Source organism: Sminthopsis crassicaudata, chromosome 3, assembly GCF_048593235.1.
Source record: "Sminthopsis crassicaudata isolate SCR6 chromosome 3, ASM4859323v1, whole genome shotgun sequence".
Classification (NCBI taxonomy): Eukaryota; Metazoa; Chordata; class Mammalia; order Dasyuromorphia; family Dasyuridae; genus Sminthopsis; species Sminthopsis crassicaudata.
This window is the reverse complement of record NC_133619.1, coordinates 5,810,211-5,821,307: the sequence shown is the minus strand read 5'-3', so window position 1 is coordinate 5,821,307 and position 11,097 is coordinate 5,810,211. Positions and strand designations below refer to the sequence as shown.

General features: G+C 47.2%; 1 protein-coding gene across 1 annotated transcript in view; it reads right to left on the bottom strand.

Annotated features, from left to right (window-relative positions):
* Window positions 1-10,939, bottom strand: part of P3H2 (prolyl 3-hydroxylase 2) — a 124,954-nt gene extending 114,015 nt beyond the window's left edge. Inside the window, exon 1 of the mRNA XM_074297877.1 lies at window positions 10,230-10,939. Within this exon, the coding sequence (XP_074153978.1) occupies window positions 10,230-10,736 (507 nt within the window). The 5' untranslated portion in view covers window positions 10,737-10,939. The remainder of the gene's footprint in view (window positions 1-10,229) is intronic.
* Window positions 10,940-11,097: the final 158 nt, after the last annotated feature.

Sequence of the window (11,097 nt, the reverse complement as noted above, 5' to 3'; positions counted from 1 at the left end):
CACTTCGAAGAATTATGTTTTCAAATGAATCAAAGAAAATCCATAGGATTATAATGGAAATGAATGCAATTGAAATACATTGAGGGCCACAGATAGTGGAGAACCCTGGACCACGTATAAAACCCTTTAATCCAGTAAGGAACCCTGCTGACTATATATGGTTTGGCCCATCCCCCCTTAAGGGCAGCTTAGCCTTCCCGAGAAATCAAGAGATTGTGACTACCTGTGCTTACTTGAAGCAGAGTTAAACACAAGTGGGAAACACCTGTCCATAGTTAAAAATTTGGTGCATGCGCAGTAAGCCTTGGTTCTAGGGTATATAAGGGGGAAAGCTGTCTTGATTAAATAGATGTGTGCTTGACCATCATCAGGAGCACTTCATCACTCCTCACCAGATATCAGGGTTCAGGCTGGCCCTGAAATCCTCCCGTGAGTAGAATTAGATATTCAGGGTTTGGGCTAATCCTGAAGTCTTTCCCTAACGGTTATCTGTCTATCTATCCATCTTTATATCTATCCATCTATCCAGTTATTATCTACCCATCTATCCAGTTATTATCTACCCATCTATCCAGTTATTATCTACCCATCTATCCAGTTATCTAGTTATCATCCACCCATCTATCCAATCTATTCAGTTATCATCCATCTATCCAGTTATCATCCATCCATCTATCCAGTTATCATCTATCCAATTTATCCAGTTATCTACTCATCCAACCTATCCAGTTATCATCCATCCATCTATCCAACCTATCCAGTTATCATCCATCCATCTATCCAACCTATCCAGTTATCATCCATCCATCTATCCAACCTATCCAGTTATCATCCATCCATCTATCCAACCTATCCAGTTATCATCCATCCATCTATCCAACCTATCCAGTTATCATCTACTCATCTATCCAATCTATCCAGTTATCATCCACTCATCCATCCAATCTATCCCGTTATCATCCACTCATCCATCCAATCTATCCAGTTATCATCCACTCATCCATCCAATCTATCCCGTTATCATCCACTCATCCATCCAATCTATCCCGTTATCATCCACTCATCCATCCAATCTATCCAGTTATCATCCACTCATCCATCCAATCTATCCAGTTATCATCCACTCATCTATCCAATCTATCCAGTTATCATCCACTCATCCATCCAATCTATCCAGTTATCATCCATCCATCTATCCAATCTATCCAGTTATCATCCAACCATCTATCCAATCTATCCAGTTATCATCCATCCATCTATCCAGTTATCATCCAACCATCCATTTATCTACCTTTCTAACTAATTGAATCCAAATTCATGGACATCAGCTAGAGTTCCTGCTCTAAGGTTTTCTCATCTGTGACAGGAAGGGGGTTGGATCTACCAGCTTCTAAGATGTCTTTTGGCACAAAAGCTATGATGATATTATAAATACTTAGTAAGCAACAACTATGCACTAAGTCTTCAGGATACTTGTGTTGTACTAAGGGAGGATGTAAGATGAATGTGCAATAATCTCTACACAAAAAGTATAAACATAAGCCAACACAAGATGACCTGAGAAGGGATAGATCCCTAAGAGCATCAGCAGAAGGCCAGATTTCTCATAGGAAGTGGCAAGTGAACAGTGTTTTGAAGGAAGGCAAATATTCCAAGAGATGGAAATGAAGAAGGAGGATATCCAGGCATGAAGGTAAAGACTGGGAAGAGGGAGATGGATTGATTGTCTAGTCGACAAATAGTGAGCAGATTAGTTTTAGTGGCAAGGCAAGTATGTGAAGAACAGCTTCAAAGGCAGTATGACATGATCGTGGAATCATCAGAATTAGGTGTGCTATGCCAGTGCCCTTGGGTCTTGTTCAGGCATGTGTTCTTTGCAAATATTGGCAGGTACATTTTATTATTAGCAAAACTCGCAGCTAAAAAACCTGGATTTATTTATTAAATATCCAGCACAAGATGCCTATTCAGTAAATGGTGATGGGAAGTTCAAGAGTCTGACTTGTCCAAAAGTAAATTTATTTATTTAGAGAGGCTGGGAGAGACAGAGACTGGGACTGAGAAACAGACAAAGAGGGACAGAAAGAGACAGGGACACACGGAGGGACAGAAAGAGACCCAGAGAGAGAATATGTGCTTGCCCTCCCTCCCCTTCCTAACAGTTTAATGTCTCTTCAAGAGACAGGCTCCCAGTTGTCTGATCTGATCGTTCCTCACCTTGGGTTCCGTGCCTCCTCTTGCCCCCTCAGGTGGGCACTCATCCCAAGCTCTCAAATCAGCCCTGCCCTTCTTGCCCACCCTGCAGCGCCCCAGCTAGAGTACAGCCTGCACCAGTTCGGACTCGCTAGTTTCTGGCACTGAAAACCTCTCTTTAGAATGTCTCTGCCTTCATTTTTCTATAGAAATACGAGTGAGCCTCTCCCCGTGTCTTTCTTCCATTTGTCCCTAGAGAATTAAGAGCTTCCAATCATTTGGCTGCTTTAAGCCCATCCTGCCAGATGGCACCCAAATCTTGAGTCTCTGGAGTCCTGGGGAAAGGAGACTGTAAATGTCTGAAGTCCAAAGAATAAACTTTCTGTGGATCTTGCTGGGGAAATTGAATATCAGAAAGAACTATTTAAATCACTACATTTTAAAATGGGAACCCACATAGGCAAGTAACTTCATCCCAGGAGGATGAACTCTGAACGGCAACTTCCATAGACCTCTGCCAAGCAGAACAGGCACGTGCCCACAAGGGAGATGGCAGGCTGGGAGGTGGGAGAGGTGCAGAAACACGCACGGAAGGCAATCGGGACAAAGGTGGAAGCCTCAGCTTTCAGGGAGAGCCTGGGAGAGAGGCTCGATGGGAGTCAGGGAGTACAAACCTGGCTAATCTGAGGGCCTCAGGTTATCCTTGAGTCTCTCAGCCCCCATCAAGAGAGAGCTGGGAGATATGGGACAGACCAGATCACAAAAGGACTACGCAAGAGTCCCATGAGCTCCCAAGGACAGGGGACCATGATGATTGCAGTGTAACTTTCTTGAGGACCCAAATAAGCACCCAATCCACACTTTCTCATCCTCCTGGCTCTTACCTTTTCCAATCTAATTCTTTCTAATATACGCTCTCCTACTCAAAAACCTTAGATGTCTCCCTGTTGTCCATTAAATAAAGGCTAAATTTTTAGCCTGACTGAGGACCTTTGCCCTCTGGTTTCAAACATAGACATATGAAAGGTCAAATGGGTCAGTGGATAGAGTGGGAATTTTGGAGCCAAGAAGACCTAGATTCCCATTTCCCCACTGATCTTTTAGTTGTATGACCTCTCTGGGCATCAATGTTCTCATTATGAAATGGGAAAAGTACCATCCATATCACATGGCCATTATACAGCTCATGAGATGGGAAAGAAGGGGGAAAGAGCATTTATTAAACACCTACTGTCCATCAGACACTGTATTGAGCACTTAAAATGAACTGATCCTTACAGCCTGTCTGTGAGGCAGGTACTATCATTATGCCCATTGTATAGCTGAGGAAACTGAGGCAAACATGAACTAAGGGCATAGAGCTAGTAGGAATCTGGAAATGAATTTGAACTCGGATCTTCCAGGCTTTTTATTTATATAACAAATATCAGTCTGTATTTCATGAAAGTCCTCTGATGTGCTGGTTATTTTCTCAAATTCATGTTCTCTACCTTGCTCAGTAAACATGATTTTGCTCACACCCTCCCTCAGGCCTGCTGTCTGTTCCCTATCCCATCACTGCCTGTCAAAATCTATCTTTAAAAAGCCAAGTCACAGCTTCCTTCCCCTCAGTTTCCTGGAATCATTCTAGCTAGAAATAATTTGAGCTCTTCTTCCGGAGCTCGGCGCCTGAGCTTGACCCTTGCAGCCTTCTACTTTACACTGCTGATCTGAGTGACATCCTATATCTCCTCCTAGATTAGAGGCACCTGGAAGGGGCAGAGGCCACGAGGGTGGGCAGCAAACACTGAATAGATTTCAAACTTTTTGTTTCCAGCTGTTTCTGCCTCTTGCAGACTTTTCCTCCCCAATTTGGCTCCTTTCTTCCCCCTCACCTCCCTCACTCCAAGGCTGGCCCACATCCCTCTGCCATGCTGGTCCCTTTTCCCATAAGTGGGGCCTTCCATGCCACATTTTGGGGATGGGAATGGGCCCAGGCTTCCATGGCTCCTGCTTCTTCCCATTCTTTCTTGAATGTCGTCTCTATCTTTGTTCCTCCCAACCCTCTACTTTCAGCACTTCCCCCATTTTCAGCTCCCTTTTATGTGCTATTTTCCTATATTGGAATATTAGCTCCTGGAGTAAGAGAAGGCTAATATTTTGCATTCCCAAATTGAGAACAATACCTGGAATACAGTAGGTGCTCAATAAATGTTTGTTGCCTTGAAATGAACAAAGGATTCATAGTTTCACAGGAATATTGAGGCAGTTTTTCAAGAGGTGAGTTTTTATTTATTTACCTTCAGATATGAATGATAATGACCCAAACTAAAGAGTTCAGAAGGTTCCAATAACCCCAAAAAAACATTGTCAGTGATCACTTATCATAGAATTCATAGTATCACAGCCTCGAACGAGACCTCCAAAGATAGTTCCCTCATCCCAGTTATCCTCTGCTCTGTTCTGAGGTCATTCTTTTGAATATCTACACTGATGGGAACTCACTACCTGCTTTTAACAACCAATAACACTTTTGAATGTTTTTATTAAGAATTTTTATCTGTGACATTACATGCAAATGGAAACAAAGTTTTTCAAACTTCCACCTATTTCTCCCCAGAAGAGCAATCTGTGAACTACAGGCCAAAACATGAACTAGGAGAAGTGACTCCTGGATGCCAGTTCTCTGTAGGAGAGAACCTAATTGAGTGACTTAGCTGGAAATAAGAGACTGAGTAGTTTAACTTATTTCCTCTGTAAAATGATAACAGCTTGTAAATGTCTGATGTGGATGGATTTATGGAATGATACCTTGATTTTATGAGTAAGACATCTAAAGTCTTCAGTTGAATCTTAAAGAAAATTAAGAATCTTAAAAGACAGAGGTTCAGAGGAAACATGCGCTAGCTATAGGGCCTGGAAAAAATGGTCCAAAGATGACAAAATCCAACAGAGATTTTATTATCCGATATAATTTCTCTTATTTTAATTTTATTTTGTTGATCTGACTCATCTCTGAATCAATAAATGATTTGGGGGGCAGTTTAGCTTCTTACAGCTGCAGATTATAAAGAAAGAATGAGGCACTTTGCTCATGCAAATTCTACTTTAAATATGAAATGTAAAAGTCATGCATATAGGACTGAGCATTCTCTTCCTCTGCTGCTCACAAAGTAAAATGCAGGTGTCTCCATGATACCTGAGCTCTTGGGCAAACCTTTTGGCTTCTTTCTCTCTTCCTATTTCCTCATCAATAAAACTGACAAGACTGGACAAAATTGTCTCTGAAGTCTCGTACTTCTATAACCTGTGACCTACAACACACCATAATATATGGGTATTTTGTAATAGCTGAGAATCCAACCCTCCCCAAACCAAGGATTTGCACAAAAATCCAACCTAAGTGAGCAAATGAGGCTCTCTTAGCAGAAAGACTCCTGACATTCAGAAACAGAACCAAACAGAACTCACTCAAAATTGCCGCTCCAAAATATTAAATTAAAGGAGTTTGGGTGAAGGGGACGTAACTTCAAGTCAATTAACCCAATACCTTCCTGGGGCCCCTTGAGGTATTATATTTCCTGTAAAAGTGGCAGAGTGATTTAATTCAGTTTCTTTTCTGTACTGAACACGTGAACCTAACAGAGTTTCACACCCAGATGCCAATTTCTTCCCACATCCATTACTTCTAGAAAGTCAAATGGGCTGCTTTTCAGTGGCAGGAGGAAAGGGACAGGAGTTCTCCTAAAAAGTGGAACTTCAGCACCTCACCAAGAGGTCCAACAACATGACAAATGCAACATAACATGCTGTCTGGCATTGTGAATGCTGAGGAGGGTCAAGGTTAGTGGACTAACCTCATTCCATTTCCTTTAGAATCTGGAAAAGAAAAATGAGGATCACATGGAAGGAGGAAGCATGAGGGAGAGCGTGTTGAAAGGGAAACAACCCAGCAGCCCTACTTTCATTTTTAGGAGCTGGGAACAGGACAAAGGGAAAGTTCTGTGACTACTGCCCTGCATAGATAGCATCCATGCATGAAGGAGAAAATGTTATCAAAAGGGTCTCACTCATTTCAGGACACGTGGTAAACAGAGCAACACACCAAAGCATGTGAGTTATAGAAACATGGAGCCCTCTCCCCACCCCCAGCATGAGAAATCCTCAAAGAGTGAGAAGTAGGGAAGCTCATATAAGCCAAGAACTGAAAGCTATTGAGGATCACACCCAAAATCACTAATTCCAACAAGTCAAAGGTCTGTGATACTGTGGGAATTCTCCCAAACCTCAACATAAAACATTCCTCTAATTGAGTTCAAATCCATAAGCAGCAGAAATAATCCTCAGAGCTTACACTCAAAGTAGGCATTGGGGATCCAACTTGTAAAAAACTGAAGGAAAGATTGAGAGGAAAAGAACAAAAAAATGATTGAATAATGAGAGGCTCCATGGAGGAGATGGTACTCGGAGCAGATCTCTGAAACACACTAGGAATTCTAAGGGGCAAAGTAAGGGAAGATATCCACCCCACTCTGGGAAATGATGGCCCAGCAAATAGAGAACTGCATCTTCTTTACTCTCCAAATGCCTTCCCTGGCTACATGGGGACAGATACTGGATCTTTGCATTGATACCCCTTTGTGAATAATAACTCTTGCTAACTAATTCCACCTTGTCTGTGGGTCAGTGACCATCAGTCAACTTTCATCTTGAACATCAAGGAAATAAAGCAAAATCGTTTTTAACTTACATGTTGCTGTAATCATGGCTAAGCAGATATGCTGACCTCGGGCTCGAGCCCTGCTTGGGTGTTTGTGGGACTATTTTAGTGGAACATCAAAATCATGTTCCGATGATTGGTGGGTGCAGGATAGCATATTTTGTCTAGATGTAATGCTGTTCCTGAATATTCTACTTACTGTCTTTGATGGAAACACATGGATTTAGGGTGTGGGGTGAAGAGAGAAAAGGAGAAGGAAGCAGAAAGAGGAAGGATTATGTTCAATTATCATCCTGAATAGTGTACACTCTCTCTTTAGAGATACATACATATATATATGTATATATATATATGTGTGTGTGTATGTATATGCATATATATGTATGTATATCTGTGTATATATATGTATATATACATATATGTATATATAGACAGAGAGACAGACAGAGAGAGAGAGAGAGAGACAGAAAGACAGAGAGAGAGAGAGAGATGCATTTCATATTTTCTAACTTTTGTACTTGCTGTATCTCCTTCCCCACCCTTGGTAGAATATAAATTCCTGGAAAGAAGGAATCTTTATTTATTTGCTTATTTCTTTGTTTGCTTATTTATTTATTTGGCCTTGTTGCCCAAACTCAGTGGCTGGTACACAGTATGTATTCAATTAAGTAATTAAATTAACTTGAACTCTTTTATTTAATAATTTTCTGACTATACTCAATATCCTTCTTTTTTCCCTTTTTAAGATTTTCCCAAACTCCCAACATACTTTCTGTTCAACAAAGGAGGGGGAGGTAAAGCAGAAGGGGAAGAGGGGATAATTATTGCTATAACACCTATTCCTAAGCTATTATGTGATGGATACTATATTTGTGCTTTTACAGATATTATCTTTTGATCCTTACAATGTTATCGTTATCCTTATACAGTTGAGGAAAGGAGGACAAATAGACTCTCAGGGGGGGGGCATTTTCTCCAGATGCATTATGTGATTAAAATAACTAAACGAAAGCTCAGACTCACATCAATGTGACCTCAGATGAGCCTGTTCTGGTCTCCTGAGGATGGGATGGTTTCAAGCATTGAAACAGATCCTGAAACAAGGTCCGGGTTATGTCACAGCTAGGAGTCACTTTGAGCCAGGGAAACTGGCCAGGAGTACTGGAGCAGGTATTTACTTTTCCTCAAAGAGTAATCTGCTAGTGAAAGGCATGAGAAATAAGACCCAGATCCGCCAATGGTGGAGACTTCCAGGCCAGAGAAGTCAGTTCCTCTGAAATGGATCCTAAGATAGCACTGGCCTCCCCACCCATTCCAACCATAGGCTCCTGTGAGGAATGGAGGTGGTGAGCTTGCCATACAGACACCGGTTGTTTCAACAAGTACAGAAATTCACAATTTTCATGAAAGAGCTTCTTAAAACGGAGTTGACTCACCAGACCACACCTAAGGGAGTCTTCCCACTGAGGTGCCTGATGGGACTCATGACTGGATTTAACTCATTGCCTTTTTTTTTTTTTTTGGTCCAAATTTATGATTCCATTAGGACGCAGGGATTCCTGCTTAAAAATCCCCATCCACGAGGGCAGATTCAGCAACTCTTCAGGCATTTATAATCTTAGAGCGTGGTTTGGGGGACACAAGCAGAAGAGGTGACTTGGGGCAGAGCCAGTAAGAAGCTCGATGCCTCCCAGACTGACCCTTCTATTTGTTGCTTATGCTATAAGGTGTCTCACTAGCATCCTAAGATGGGACAAATCTCCCAGAAACCCTCTGATCCCCTTGTGCTTCCCTATCTCTCCCCCCCCCCAAGACTTACATCTGGGCTTTGCTTTCCTCCTCAGGGAAGGGTGACAGAAAGCAGGGGTGAATGCCTGCTCACCCTGGGAGGGGGGGGGAACGGAGGAGGGGGCCAGCGGATCTCCAAAGCTTTTAGCGGCTTATTTATAGAACCCAAGGAAAACATTTAGCACAACTCCCTGTTATTTATTTTTCGGAGATTCAGCACTGATGTGCTTTACTTTTCTGGACTGGAGAACTCAGAATGGATCTGGAAAGGATTATTGACTAGTCAGCACGAGGGCAGCTCCCCCCTCGGGAGTTCTGTGGGCCCCCGCCCCACCCCCACCCCCGCCGAGTGGAGGACACAGAAGGCCTTTCTGTTGTCAGGTCTTCCACATCTCTTCTCTCCTGGGTGTTAACGGCTTTCCCTGGGACCCCACAAATCATGCCTTCAGAGAAAAGAAGGCAGATTATTTCCACTTAAGGTTTCCCTCAGACAATCACGTCATCGAGTCAACGCAGAAGGAAGCCTGACTCAGAGAAGCCCCGGCTGCCTGGCTTCCGGGGGGCCCCCTCCCCAGGAGCCCGGCACCGGCTCGTCCCTTGCCCGGGCCGGGCCATGAGTGCCCTGGCCACATGAAGGCTAAGATCAAGGAGGGCATTTTTCTAGCTGAGCCATGTATCCTGCCCATCTTTTCTTGGGGTCGTTTCAAAGAGAAACTCCTCCTTTTCCTGACCTCCAGCAAGAGCGGTAAAGAAATCCCTGGCGGGGGCGGGGCCCCTCCCGAGCCCCGCTCGGGCTCCAGAGTTCCCAGGGCAGCAGTGAAGGCTGGACGCAGCTAGAGCGGATTGCTCGGCCCGGCACGCCAGCGTCCTCGCACTGCCCCGGCTCCGCGGAGCAGCTGCTCCCTGGGAGGTTTTCCTTTAGTAACGCGGGGAAAAGACGGGGAGGGGGGTGAGGGAGCTCCGTGCCCGGCCTCCCTTCTGGGCCCGGCCTCGCCTCTGGCCCCGGCCTCGCCTCTGGCCGACCTCCGATTTCCAACAAGTGGCAAGTACCGTGCTGCGATTCGCGCGGCTCCCAGGTCGGAAGCTGGCGGAGGTGCCAGGATTGGGGAACTGGCACCATGGGGATGCGGCTCCCGGCAGGTCCCATTCAAAGGGCTCAACTCTCTGCACCTACGGGCGCAAGGCTGCGCTGCCCTGCCCTTCTCTCACTTAGGAGACAGACATGAGGGTCCAGAGCGCTCCGAAAACTGGCCAAACATCAGGGAGGGAATCCCTAAACTCCGATGCGCCCCAGGTTCCCCCCTCCCGTACCTCCTCAAGGGCGAACTTTTCCCGGTGCCGGAGTTTTGGTGACAGTTTGTCTCCCTCTAAAAGGGCGCTGCGCCGAGGACCTTGTGTCGGAGGTCTTGGGGAGGTGGAGAAGCACGCGGGGGGGGGGGGGGTTCCCACATAAAGAAATGAGGGCAACGGACCCGGAGGGAGGGAGGGAGGGAGGTCAGCTGAGGAGGAAGGCACGGAGGGCGGGAGCGCGCGAGCCGCCGGTACGCACCTGGCTGTAGGCCTGCTGCAGGTAGCTGTAGGGCATCCTCCTCTGGAAGTCCAGCCGCACGTCTGCGGGGCTGCGGCTCAGCTTCCCGGCAGTCTCCGCGTCGCCCGGCCCGGCCTCCGGCCCGTCCTCGGAGCCCCGCTCGCAGAGGCGCACGCAGCGAGCCCGCTCCAGCAGGGCGCGCAGGAAGCGCAGCTCCCAGGCCGGCCCGGCGCCGCGCGCGCTGCCCGGCGGCTCCCGGAGCCCGCACTCCAGGCGGCAGCGCAGCCGCTCCTCCCGCAGCCGCCGCCGGCTGCTCAGCGCCTGCTCCACGTAGCGCACGGCCGCCTCGAAGTCCCCGGCCGAGAACGCCTCGACGCCGCGGCTGTAGAGCAGCTCGAAGCGCTGCGAGGGCCTGGGGGCGCGCTCCTGGCCCCGCGCCGGGCCCCCCGGCAGCAGCAGCCCCAGCAGCGGCAGCAGCAGCCCCGCGCCCCGCAGCGCAGCCCAGCCGCCGCCGCCTCGGTCCCGCATCCTCCCGCTCGCGCCCGCCGAGGCTCCCGGACACCCGCTCGGGGAGGGCTGGGCGCTCCCCGGCACACGCACAGCGGCCGCTCGCGCTCCTCTCCCGGCCGAGCCCGCGGCTGCTCTGCCTCCCTCTGGCCTCCCGGCCCACTGATGGAGGGAGCCCCACGTGGGCGGCCGGCTAGCCGCCGCCTCCCGATCGCGGGGCAGGGACAGAGCGAGACACGGGGGGGAGGGGAGAGGCGCACCGGGGGAGGGAGCGAGGGAGGGGGAGGGACACAGAGCGGACGGAAAGGGGCGGAAGGGAGAGCCACGGGGGTGGAAAGAGAAAGGGGAAAGAAAGGGACAGAAGAGAGAAAGGGGGAGAAAG